Genomic DNA, 13,582 nt, shown 5'->3' with positions numbered 1-13,582 from the left:
TTCAGGTAGAAGAGACGTTTTCTGCTTAATAAAAGCTTTGTGGATTACCTCATCATTTGTCTCCCACTGAAAGTAGGAGCTTTCTGAGAAACACATCTATCACCATAGGCCTATCACAGGAAGCCGCCTTATACCGAGTCAGATGATTGGTCCATCTAGCTCAGTATTGTCAAGACTTACCGGCAGCAGCTCTTCAGGGTTTCAGGTGGGATTCCTTTCCGCACCCTACCTGGAGAAGTCGGGATTTGAACCCGGGACCTTCTCCGTGCAAAGCAGGTGCTCTGTCGCACTCAGCTATGGCCCCAGAGTGAAAAGCTCAACCATCTTCAGGTGGACGGTCATCATCTCCTGCCCTACAAAATGTCTACTGAAAACCCACAGTTGCCCTTTCTGACCCTGCAACCCCTGACCGAGACCCCCCACTTACCAGTGAAGCCTTCCGGGTCAATGATGATCCATTGGACCAGGTAATCCTTCTGGGTCTCGTCGTCTGTTCTCGTCATGAGCTCCATATTGAGCTCATTGGCATCGTACATCAGCGAGCTGGGAGAGACACACACAGACAGGCCGTCACTACGGGCCATGAGGCCATTTTGAGAAGATCGCCTTTTTAAAAATTTCCAATACGTTTTGTTGTTGTTTTTAAAGCAAAGTTTGTGAAACTGACTGCCACTGAATTTATTTAAAGTCTCTTTCAAGCCGTGTTCTTTGCCTGCAGCACACTTAAAATATTAAAAACCATCACAGAAGAGGAAAATGCGTAACACGCTGACTACAAACTGAAAACACCGGTAACTGGGAAAATGGACATCCTTAGTTCACACACCATCGCTAAATGGTTGCCATCAGCCTTCTCCAACCTGGCTCCCTCCAGATGTCTCGGACTGCAACTCCCATAATCCCCAGCTGGGGATTATGGGAGTTGCAGTCCGCCACATCTAGAGGGGCCCCCGTTGGGAATAACTGGGCTATATAAAAAGCGTTTGAAGGGTGCTGAATGAGGAGTGTGAAGAACGGAAAAAAACATGGATTTGCCAGTTTTGGGATTCTATGAACAATGGTTAAAGTTTCATGTATGTCAAACGCTGATGCACCTCAGGGCCAAACTAAGCAGGTCTTTCTTGCATCCCCATCCTGAGGCAATGTGTCTTTGTGGTGTTTTCTCAGGGGTTAACATGGCTACTTACAACTTTTGTATCACTCCTTATTGCTAATTCCTGGCAAGGTTTGATCAATTTTGTTATACATTTCAAATTCCTCATAGGTGTGCACAAGGGGTGTGCTGGGTATACCCAGGCACACCCTAATGTTTCAAGGAATAAGTGCCAAATTGAGGGAGGCATTAAGTAGGGATCCAGACACAGTGGGAACAGCCCTCCAGCTGCTTCGACACTGCGCCGAGAGAACTGCTGCCTCCAACAGCAGGAATCATAGAATAGCAGAGTTGGAATGGGCCTACAAGGCCATCGAGTCCAACCCCCTGCTCAATGCAGGAATCCACCCTAAAGCATCCCTGACAGATGTCTGTCCAGCTGCCTCTTGAAGGCCTCTAGTGTGGGAGAGCCCACCACCTCCCTAGGTGACCATATGACCGGATTTGCCCAGGTTTTTGATGGGAAATCCAGGAGGGGAGGGGAAATCCGGATTCCCCCCCCCCCGAAGAGTAGCTCTAATGGGAATTAACAGAAATGCTTATAACTATGTCATTTTTTAAGATAAAGACATGAAACTTGGTACAATGGTAGCTCTTAGGAAGGGCTTTAGTCGTACCAAATTTGAAACAGATCCGTTCATCCATTGATTTTTTAGGATTTTTTAAATAATTGAGGTTTAAAAAAAAATTTTAAATCGTCATTTTTAAAGATAAAGAGATGAAACTTTGTACAATGAAATGATTTATGTAGAGCTTTAATCACACCAAATTTGAAACAGATCTGCTCATCCATTGATTTTTTAGGAATTTTTTTAAAATTGAGGTTTTAAAATTATTATTTTTAAAATTGTCATTTTTAAAGTTAAAGAGATGAAACTTTGTACCATGATAGGATTTAGGTAGAGCTTTAGCCACACCAAATTTGAAACAGATCCGTTCATCCATTGATTTTTTAGGATTTTTTTAAAAAATGAGGTTTTAAAATTATTATTTTTTAAACTGTCATTTTTAAAGCTAAAGAGATGAAACTTTGTACCATGATAGGATTTAGGTAGAGCTTTAGCCACACCAAATTTGAAACAGGTCCGTTCATCCATTGATTTTTTAGGATTTTTTTAAAAAATGAGGTTTTAAAATTATTATTTTTTAAACTGTCATTTTTAAAGATAAAGAGCTGAAAGTTGGCACCATGATAGCTTTTAGGTAGAGCTTTAGCCACACCAAATTTGAAACAGATCTGGGGCCAGTAGCAAACCCTGTTAACAACAACAGCAGCTTGCAATGAGTGAAGATACAGTCATCAAAGATATTTGAGGGAAGGGGAGAATGTAACACACAGAGTATAGCAAAAGCTTCAAAGTACAGCAAAACCTACAAAAATAGGAGTGAGTGAAGTTAATTTCAGATACATTGAATCTCTCACTTGTTCTTTATTTCAGTGATTTTAACATTAAGATGTTATGTAGAAGAGATTTGTCTTAAATGTGTGCTGTAAAATCAGACATGTGACCAAGGCTATGTTCGGGTGGGCACGCCCCCTTGGTACTGGACACCCCCCCTTGGGGGCGACCATGTTGTCCTCCTTTTTGGTTTCCAAAATATGGTCACCCTACCCTAGGTAACTGATTCCATTGTCGTACTGCTCTAACAGTCAGGAAGTTTTTCCTGATGTCCAGCCGGAATCTGGCTTCCTGTAACTTCCTATAACACAGAAACGCCCAAGGTATAAGCAGAAGGGCAGGCTGTTCCTCACTTGAACTTCAAGGTGCAGTTCTGCCAGTCAAAGGGGAAGTAGTTGACATTGATGGGGCAGGCGCTGGAGAAGATGGAGGGAGGCAGCCAGAACACCGAACCATCATGGGACAGCAGGATGTTGGCTCTGTAGGTGATCTCAAATCCACCGTCGATGCTGGGAAGGGAGAGAAAGCCACATTGATGAAGGGAGGGTCTTGCCTCACAACTCACCCTATCGGCTCCAACAAGGCAGGCCTCCTCTTTCGCTGGAACGTGGAGCACTGTTTAGGGAGGCCACGTCAAGCATGGTACCCCATGCCAATAATACCGACTGGACCTAGAAATGAATAAGGCAGCTTTGTGTGGGGACTTCCATCTCCCATAATCTAGCCAGCTATGTAGTCAAACACATCTAGAGGACATTGGCTTGAGGGAGGCTTGGAAGAAGGTCCTCTGGTCTGCCAACCCTCCATCCCCTCCATTCGCATCTACGATTCACCCTATCCCGGGTGGGACGGAAAGACCAGCTTCAGGTGAAAGGACCGTGAGAACGAACGGGGGGGGGGGGGGGCAGCCATGGCTACCTGGCGTCCCTGTGAAATGGAAAAGTAGAATTCTCTCGGTTGCAACTTGGCCGCCTCCCTGAGAGGTTGGTAGCTGCGGCTCACCACTATTTCCCTCTCTCACCACTCCCAGAGAGCAACCCCTTCTAAAACTAAGGATACTGCTTTAAAAAGACCTCTCTGTGTTTGTTTTTTAATTGAATGGGGTAATCTGTTGATGTGGCGGATAATATGCCTTGCTGGTCGTTCTTGCTGGTCGTACTATTGCACATAGTAGCTCAAAAGCAGGCCTTCTCGGTGGTGGCACCCACCCTCTGGAAAACTCTCCCCCATGAAGTTTGGGAGGCAGAACTTGTGGTATTTTCCCCGAAAATACATTTGTTCACCCAGGCCTTCTCTGTCTTTTAATTAATTGCAATTAATTGTGTGCTGCTCTGTCTTACTGTTCCTCGTATTGTTTTGTATTGTTATTGTAGTTGAAATAGTTTTTAATAGTGTATTTAAATGTGGTTTTTAAAATTCATATGTGAACCGCTTAGAGATGTTATTATATAAAGTGGCATCTGTATTAATAATAAATATATAAATGTGCAGTTGTTTAATTTACTGCAAATGGTGCCCATTTCTACAGAGCTCTCAGGTTGGTGTACAAACACACACACACACACACACACACACAGAGAGCCATTTAATATAGAGGAGCACTGACTCAGTGGTACAGCACCTGTTTTGAATGCAGAAGGTCCCGGGTTCAATCCCTGGAATCACAAGGTAGGGATAGAAAAACTCCTGCCTGAAACCCAGGAGAGCTGTTGCTGCCTGTCAGTGTCAACCATACTGGGCTACATGGACCAAGGGTCTGACTCAGGGCTGCTTCAGATGGAGGGAAATCGCATTTCCTTAGCGTGGCTCTGCTTCCTGCTTCTCTTCCGCATTTGCAACAAGCTGAAACTACACAAGGAAGAGAGCAGCGACCATGTGGCCCATACAGTCCAATGGGAACAGCACCCTCTAGTGGATGTTTTCCAGCACAACTTCACCTGCACACGGCAGGAAATCCTGACAAATACCGACTTATTTCAGCAGAGTCGGGTTTTCTGTGGCTTAATTGATGACGCTAAAACTGGGAAATGGAGTGGGAGGCTGACAGCATCGCCAAATGACCCGCGAACATTTGGGAGTGATCAGTCACAAGTGTGCTATAAAACACTCGTTTAAAGATGCTCTTGGTATTAGGCAGCTTCCTATATTCCTAATCTGTAGGGTTCCCCGCCAGCTAAATTTAGTGGTAATTGATGCTAATCGCCCTATACAGACACCCATGCACACCCACAAACTAGAGAGGTTTCATCCCTCCTCCTCATTCCCCTTCATCAGTAGATACCTGTAGATTCTTCTCAACTTCACCCCCACTGACCGAAGGTGGAGCAGGGCCCAGAGGAACAGTTGGCAACTCACCATGTGTCAAGTCATTACGATCCCATCATGGTAACAAAATAACCCTCTTAGAATATAGAATCATAGAATAGCAGAGTTGGAAGGGGCCTACAAGGCCATCGAGTCCAACCCCCTGCTCAATGCAGGAATCCACCTCAAATCATCCCTGACAGACGGTTGTCCAGCTGCCTCTTGAAGGCCTCTCGTGTGGGAGAGCCCACAACCTCCCTAAGTCATTGGTTCCATTGTTGTACTGCTCTAACAGTCAGGAAGTTTTTCCTGATGTCCAGCTGGAATCTGTCTTCCTGTAACTTGAGCCCGTTATTCCATTTCCTGCACTCTGGGAGGATCAAGAAGAGATCATGGCCCTCCTCTGTGGGACAACCTTTCATGTCTTTGAAGAGTGCTATTATGTCTCCCCTCAGTCTTCTCTTCTCCAGGCTAAATATGCCCAGTTCTTTCAGTCTCTCTTCATCGGCTGAAGATTAGTGTACTGTAGGGATCCTGGCCCTCCTCTGTGTGACAACCTTTCAAGTATTTAATAGAATCATAGAATTGTAGAGTTGGAAGGAGCCTATAAGGCCATCAAGTCCAAACCCCTGCTCAATGCAGGAATCCACCTTAAAGCATCTCCGACAGATTGTGCATTTATACCTCATAGGACACACAATGATGTGTGTTGCGATATTTTGAATAATGTGGAATAAGAAGCAGGAAATGCCGTTATGAAAGTGGTATATGGAATATGTAACGTGCCCCAAGAGTTATTGTCAGTGCACCTCAATACCGCTATAAAGCAGTAGGATGGATCGAGCCCATGAATGCGCGGGCGAATGCTTACTTGTTCTCCAGGACAATTTGTGGCAGCCACAGCTTGGATGGTGGGAGGCGGAGCACCTTGATGCCCCCAAATTCCGTCTTGTTCCATGTCAAACGGTAGTCCTTCCATCCCTGTGGGTAGCCAAGAGTATGTGCTGGTCACACTGTCCTTTCAAGAAGAATGGAAAGCCCTTTCCCAAGACGTGTTAACTTCGGAGAGACTAGTTCTGAGGCAGCTTCTGATGGGACGCCAGCCGGGCTGACTTTCTCTCACCTTCCTTTAGCTCCACCCATTTTAGCCTGTGGCGTACTTTAGGGTTGGCTAACTTTTCTGTGCTCTCCCACTTGGAAGAATATAGGCTTCCCACTGACTGTGTGTTGTTTGCCCTTGAAGAGATAAGTTCTGGAGAGGGTTCACTTCCAGCTGGTGAAGAGCCCATGAGAGCTTCCTCCCCCACTGGCCTGTTTCTGGCGCCGACTCCTCTACTTCAGAATCTGATTCTGATTGATCACCTGAAACTCCTTCTTCCAACCCAGGGGGAGCACGGCCAGACATGACATGTAGCCACCATAGTTAGGAATGGTTCACACGACACATAGAATCATAGAATCATAGAATAGTAGAGTTGGAAGGGGCTTACAAGGCCATCGAGTCCAACCCCCTGCTCAATGCAGGAATCCACCCTAAAGCATCCCTGACAGATGGTTGTCCAGCTGCCTCTTGAAGGCCTCTAGTGTGGGAGAGCCCACAACCTCCCTAGGTAACTGATTCCATTGTCGCACTGCTCTAACAGTCAGGAAGTTTTTCCTGATGTTCAGCTGGAATCTGGCTTCCTTTAACTTGAGCCCAATATTCTGTGTCCTGCACTCTGGGAGGATCGAGAAGAGATCCTGGCCCTCCTCTGGGTGACAACCTTTTAAGTATTTGAAGAGTGCACTAAGCCATAATGTTTAGCTCAAAATGCTTAACCACCACGGTTTAGTGTGTCATCTGAACAGGGTCACTGTCTCCCATCTACAATGACAGAGCTCTTCTCCCAGCTACATGAGCTCCAACCACTAAGGAACACTACCTAGTTTTGCCTCCTCTTGATGCTGTACCTAGCACAGCTATCCAAAGATTCACCCCTAACTTTGCTAATATAATGATTGCATTATATTTACTTGTATCCCACCTTTTCCCCAATATTGGAACTCAAGGTAGCTTTATAAAATTAAAACATATACAGTTAAATCATATAAGCAGAAATATATAACAATTAAAAATATTATTAAACCAGGTACAATATTAAAACATTTAAAATACAAACAACAATTTAAAAACATCCAGCGCATAAGCAGAGGTCAAGACTGTTCCCCAAAGGCCTGCTGGAACAAAAAACATGTTTTGCCTGCCACTGGAAACTTAACAAGGAGGGAGCCAGTCCAGCCTCCTTGGAAAGGAAGTTCCAGAGACATGGAGCAGCCACCAAGAAGGCCCTCTCCAAGGGTAGGGTGACCATGTGGAAAGGAGGACAGGGCTCCTGTATCTTTAACAGTTGTGCAGAAAAGGGAATTTCAGCAGGTGTCCTTTGTATGCAGGCAGCACCTGGTGAAACTCCCTCTTCATCACAACAGTGAAAGCTGCAGGAGCCCTTCCCTAGAGTGGCCAGATATGAAAGAGGGCAGGGCTCCTGCACCTTTCACTGTTGTGTTGAAGAGAGAATTTCACCAGGAGTGTCCATTTGCCCCTTTGGTCTCCCAGAATGCCTTGCTGCTACCTGGGATTACCTGCCCAAGAGGCTGGGACGGCCACGAATGGTTCTACTCACATGCTCAATCCAGACGTTGGTGGTCAGGGTTTCGTCAGCCTCTTTCTGTAACGACACACGTGAAGGAACAATCAGCCCCAGAACTTCAAGGAAAAGCAAGCTTTTGGAGGTAGAGCATCAGCTGTCCAGCGCATGGATCATGTTTGACAGGAGCATGATGTGCGGAAATCAGGGATGGCTTTTCTTTGTTTTAAGAGGCTTTGTGGTTTTGGAATGAGGGAGACCAGATTCAATGGAGGAGAAGGGGGATCTTTTTCTCCTTTTTTGCACTCCCAGCCCTTATCGGCACTGCTGGATTTTCCACGCTGACAGTAAATAAACTGGCGATGCTGCAAGCAAAGAATATGTGCAGGCAGTGCGCGATGGCTGGCGTGCAGGATCGTGTTCCCAGCAGCCTCAGGGGAGCATGATTCGGCTTGCAAACAAGCCACGTGCTCCTCGTGCGCTTCGTTTGCAAAATTGCTGGAGGTGTTTTTGGGGGGGGGGTTGCCCCCTCGGGGGAAGCAAATTCAGCAGCAACAATTTCGGCAAGAGAGAGACTCGTCCCTGAACTTCGCAACTTGCCAGTCCCTGTTTTAATGGATGTGTGAAAGAGGGGTTTTGTCAACAACAACAACAACAACGCAGCACCGGTGGCCATGCTGGCGAGAAAAGATGGGAATTGCAGTCCAACTCATCTGGAGGGCAGCAGGTTGGGGAAGGACAGTTTAGGGACAGGGTATCCATGTGGGCGGACAGGGCCAAGCCCAGCGCTTCGCTCTCAGAGCCAGATGCCATTTCCGTCCTCTGCGCAGCACATAATTAACTTATGGAACTCACTGCCACAAGAGGTCGGTTGTCCACTCCCTTAGGATTCCTCTATATATGTGGCTACATCTACATCATCTATGTTTATATCTTTGGCCTCTGCCAAATGCACTGAGGCGGATGGCTGCTAATATTGTGAACCACTGACAGACTTTATTATATTCAGCAGTATATAAATGCATAAATAAAATAAAATAAATAATATCCTAAGGAGAGGGCCTTTCCCATTGTGGCACCTCTATTGTGGAATGAGCTTCCCAGAGAGGCCTGCGTGGCACCTAGTTTAGGGTGACCGTATGGAAAGGAGGACAGGGCTCCTGTATCTTTAACAGTAGTATAGAAAAGGGAATTTCATCAGGTGTTGTTTGTATGCACGCAGCACCTGGTGAAATTCCCTCTTCATCACAACAGTTAAAGCTGCAGGTGCCCTGCCCTCTTTTAAATCTGCTCACTCTAGTATAGCTCCTGCACTTTAACTGTTGTGATGAAGAGGGATTTTCACCAGGTTCTCCATATATACAAAATGACACCTGCTGAAATTTCCTTCTCAATACAACTGTTAAAGATACAGGAGCCTTGTCCTCCTTTCCATATGGTCACCCTAAACTACTTTGCCAACTTACTGGCACTAGGTAAAGACCTTCTTTTCCTAGGCATTTTAGTCTTTAAGTTTCTGTTGTTTTTAAAACCTGTGATCGTACTTTTTTTAAAATGTTTACACCACTGCCAGTTTTTACTTTGGTTTTACACTGTAGGTTTAAACTTTTAAAAGTTGGGTGTTATGTGATTTTGTTCTGACTTTATACTGTTAGTTTTACCCTACCCAGTGCCTGTTCACCCTACCCTGTGCCTGTTTGCATTCTCTTCCCCTCCTTATTGTTTTATTATGATTTTATTGGAATGTAAGCCTAGGCGGTAGGGTCTCGCTATTTACTGTTTTACTCTGTACAGCACCATGTACATTGATGGTGCTATATAAATAAATAAATAAATAATAATAATAATAATAATGCTATATTTTATGGTTGTAATCGTTCTGATGCACCCAGAGAGCTTCAGTTATTGGGCAGTATAGAAATGTAATAAATAGTTAAGGCCACAATCCTTTGCATGTTTAAACTGGGGGTGGGGAAGGATGCATTCCTCAGCCAGCCATGCTAGGAGTTGCAGGACTTTTTGGGGGAGTCTAAACAGGCAAAGGATTGAGCCCTAAATAAATAAATAAACAGCAGCCGGTCCTCTGTTGGTGCCTTTAGCACTAGCTAGAGATGCTGGCTCGACCCAGCAGCTGGCAAAGCTTTCTGCGGCATGAAAATAAACATTCATCACCGGCTAATTGCTGCAGCCGAAAGAAGCGATTCTTAAAGGGTCCGTTACAAAGGCTGGCTCAAAAGCTGACGGTCCCTGTGTCCAGAAGAGACGGTCTGAAGAGCAAATGCTGCAGCCAGGCAATAAGGCTTGTGGTAGGGTGACCCTATGAAAAGGAGGACAGGGCTCCTGTATCTTTAACAGTTGCATAGTAAAGTAGGGTGACCAACTGTCAGGATTTCCCCGGATTTGTCCTGGTTTTTGTTCTTTCCATGGTGTCAGGGGGGATTTTCTGTAATTTTCAATAATGTCCTGGAATGACACACCTTCCCCTTTAAGGCTGCCATTAGCATGGCAGGAGGGAATGACATGCTTTCTTGAGGCACGTCATTCCCCCACCCCGAGCTCCAATTGAGGCCTTAAAGGGGAAAGTGGGTCATTCGTGGACATTATAGAAAAGGCCCCAATTGGAGTGGATGGTGGTGGTGCAGAATGAAATCCTTTCCCCTCCTCCACTCCAATCGGGTTCTTTAAGGTGGCGGGGGAATAACGTACTTTCTGCAGGACTCAGAAAGCTGCTTCCCCCCACACACACACTAGGTGTCCTCTTTTTTGGTTTCCCAAATATGGTCACCCTAAGTAAAGGGAATTTCAGCAGGTGTCATTTGTACATATGGAGGACCTGGTGAAATTTCCTCTTCATCACAGCAGTTAAAGCTGCAGGAGCTAAACTAGAGTGACCATTTTAAAAGAGGACAGGGCACCTGCAGCTTTAAATGTTGTGATGAAGAGGGAATTTCACCAGGTTCCCCATATATACAAATGACACCTGCTGAAATTCCCTTTTCAATGCAACTGTTAAAGATCCAGGAGCCCGGTCCTCCTTTCCATAGGGTCAGCCTAGCTTGTGGTGACTGTTCTTACGTTCATACATGAGCCTCAGAGATGGCTATTCTTAGGCCTTTTCTGCACCAGCCCAGTGTAGAGCGAGGGAGGAGGAGGAGGATCTCACAAGATCCTGATCACGAGATCCTCTCCTTAATCCGCATGCGGGCGCGACATTCCGGGAGGAACGAGGGTGTTGCGGCCACCATTTTAATTCTTTTTTAAAGGAGCTGAGAGCATGTGCGCTCCAACGAAACATGAGGGTTTTTTTTAAAGCCCCGCTCCTGCTCCCCTGATTCCTCCAGACCCGGTTCCTGCCCTCTACTGCTCCCCGCTACTTGTGGGGAGGAGCAAAGAAGCTGGGATGGGTGGCCACACCTCCCGCAGTCTCGGGACTATCCCGAGACTGTGGGAAGAATTGGGTTTTCCCAGGGAGTACTTATCACTGGGAAAACCCGTTCTCATCCCTCCTTCCTCCCGGGAGTCCCTGTGCCTCGTTTGGATGCACAGGGACTCATCTGTGACCAGCCCAAGCTGGTGTAGAAATGGTCTTAGAGTGGAGGGTAGGCAAACTGGTAGCTTCTAGAGGTTTTGGACTATGATCCCCATAAGACGCAGCCAGCATGGTCATTGGTCATGGAATATGGGGGTCATTGGAATACGTCCAAAACATCCGTAGGGCTTGAGGGTGGGTAACAAGGCGGTTGGTTCCTGGCTAATTCCAAAGGCGTGTAGGTGACCTCACCAGAGACACCAGGTTGGAGAGGGTCAGCGCCAGATAGATGGTGACGCTCTCGTCCTTGGACGCGACGGGACGCAGGTTCTTGTCGTAGCCTTTCTCCTCAAAAAGGTAGTTGATGAGCTGCTCCTCCATGTTCACAGCCAGGGTGCCTGGAAGGAGAGGGGGATACGGGTGGCTGAGCCGGCCGGCTTGGTCTTGGTGGAAGATCGTCTCTGGAAGTTGGCCAAAGCACTTGACGCATGTAAGCAACTGCTAAAAAATGAGGGATTCCGGCTCCCCCACCTGCGTCCATGCAGAGCAGTGCAAGGGAACGGGGAGTTCCCCTTCCTGCACATCACATGTGCATAATGCTTCACCCCAATGCCAGTCTACATGCCTGGTTTCCTGGGTCCACTGTGGGGTGGGTGGGGAGGCAGGGTCTAGACCAGAGGTGGGAAACTTGTAGCCGGTGGAGTCTGGCCACAAGTTGGTCCTTGGAGAGCTCCTTTAGAGAGCTGACTGAAACCCGAAGCAGATTCACCACCCCACTGACATCGGAGCCACCAGCCTCCACTTCTTATGGCTCTCCAGATGTTTTGGCCTACAGCTGCCCCTGCCCCTGCCCGCCCCCGTTTTGCCTGACCGCCAGCCATTGGGTGGTTTTCCTGCCATTGCTCAGTTTCCCTTCTCCTGAGGCTTAGTTACTGGCACTGCCAGTAAGAGCTTTACGCTATAATTTGCTGGGATTTTGGGCCCCATCCCTTTTTACCTTTGGCCCCTCCCACCACCAGAATGCAGCCCCCGAGAACTCTCCCAAAATGGAATGTGGCCCTTGGGCTGAAGGAGGTTCAACACCCCTGCTGTAAGGCACGGGTAGGCAACCTGGGGACCTCCAGATCATAGAATCATAGAATCGCAGAGTTGGAAGGGGCCTACAAGGCCATCAAGTCCAACCCCCTGCTCAGTGCAGGAATCCACCCTAAAGCATCCCTGACAGATGGTTGTCCAGCTGCCTCTTGAAGGCCTCTAGTGTGGGAGAGCCCACAACCTCCTTAGGTAACTGATTCCATTGTCATACCGCTCTAACTGTCAGGAAGTTTTTCCTGATGTCCAGCCGGAATCTGGCTTCCTTTAACTTGAGCCCGTTATTCCGTGTCCTGCACTCTGGGAGGATCGAGAAGTTTTTGAAAACCACTCCCATAAGCCCCAGTGGTGGGGGGTTATGGGAATTGTAGTCCACGACTTCTGGAAGGCACCAGGTTGCCCACCCCGAGTCCAGGGGAAACGTGTCCGATGTCCCACCAGAGGCTTCCACACTCCCAGCAGACCCTCTTGTCTGCCCAAAGGCTGTTGCTCCTTGAAACAGGGTAGAACAAAACCCCGGACAAATCCGGGGAAATCCTGACAGTGGGTCACCCTATCCCCAATGGCTGAATTTGAGGCCTACTGCCCCGAGCCAGCCAGTGCCGTCCCCAGGTTTCGAAGAGCCTTTAGAAAGACACTCTCCATGGGCCCCACTACGCCTACCCTTGACGCCAGCGAGAAGAACAAAGAGCCCTTCTGAGCACAAGCAAAGTCGCCACAGCGCACCATCTCGTAATAAATACATCTCTAGGTTTGTGGCTATGCCTGCCTTCCACGGAGATACATAGCCCAGCACTTCTTAATTGCTTACCCTCTATTTACCCAAATCTTTCTGCTCCTGAAACCGGCTTCTTGCAGGTCACAAGTGCTGGGGGTTCTCCTATTTGGGCTAAACTTGCAAGGCCCATTAGGTGTCATGGAGAGGTGGGGGGGGAAGGGTTAAGCTGCATCCTTACCTGGCAGGGTCGAGGCCCAAAGCAGAGCGAGCCACAGTAGCCTCCAGTCCATGCTCGCCCCTGAGTTGCCCATGCGACGTTGTGGCCCAATTCCCCTCCGCTGCCTCTGTGTGTGTCTGCTGAAAGGGACGGAAGGCTGAGCTGGGACAGGGGCTTGAGAATACGGATGGACAGTGGCAGGTGCGAGGCTGGGTGTGCGTGTATGTGTGTGTGTGTCAGGGAAGAGGGAGAAAATAGCAGCCATTCCAGGGAACAAGAGGCAGCAATTCTATCACTTCCGTCCCCTTCTGAGCCGAGAGAAGGAAGTCTGGCTTTGGCCGCATGAAGGGCAAGGAGCCGGCAGAACCCGAGTTGCTGTGCATCAGTGGCTCTATCGGGGGACACGCCGTGTGGCAAAGCGCACTGTTTCTCTGGCCCTTTGATATGACAGCGCCTGTTTAGATCTCGTGCTGCGACGGCGCAGTGGTGAAAGGCGAGATGGAATGAATGGCGATGCAGGGATGCCTTTGGCCAGAGTGACCGTA

At 47.7% G+C, this 13,582-nt stretch overlaps 1 protein-coding gene across 1 annotated transcript in view; it reads right to left on the bottom strand.

Annotated features, from left to right (window-relative positions):
- Positions 1-13,195, bottom strand: part of CHRND (cholinergic receptor nicotinic delta subunit) — a 32,999-nt gene extending 19,804 nt beyond the window's left edge. The window contains exons 1-6 of the mRNA XM_063131422.1: positions 13,059-13,195; positions 11,263-11,408; positions 7,518-7,562; positions 5,729-5,838; positions 2,907-3,062; positions 428-543 (exon numbers count right to left, since the gene is read on the bottom strand). Coding sequence (XP_062987492.1) covers positions 428-543; positions 2,907-3,062; positions 5,729-5,838; positions 7,518-7,562; positions 11,263-11,408; positions 13,059-13,131 — 646 coding nt within the window. The 5' untranslated portion in view covers positions 13,132-13,195. The remainder of the gene's footprint in view (positions 1-427; positions 544-2,906; positions 3,063-5,728; positions 5,839-7,517; positions 7,563-11,262; positions 11,409-13,058) is intronic.
- Positions 13,196-13,582: the final 387 nt, after the last annotated feature.

This window comes from Elgaria multicarinata, chromosome 8, assembly GCF_023053635.1.
Source record: "Elgaria multicarinata webbii isolate HBS135686 ecotype San Diego chromosome 8, rElgMul1.1.pri, whole genome shotgun sequence".
NCBI classification, from domain to species: domain Eukaryota; kingdom Metazoa; phylum Chordata; class Lepidosauria; order Squamata; family Anguidae; genus Elgaria; species Elgaria multicarinata.
Note: the sequence above shows the minus strand (reverse complement) of the source record. Positions and strands in the feature narration are given on the sequence as shown.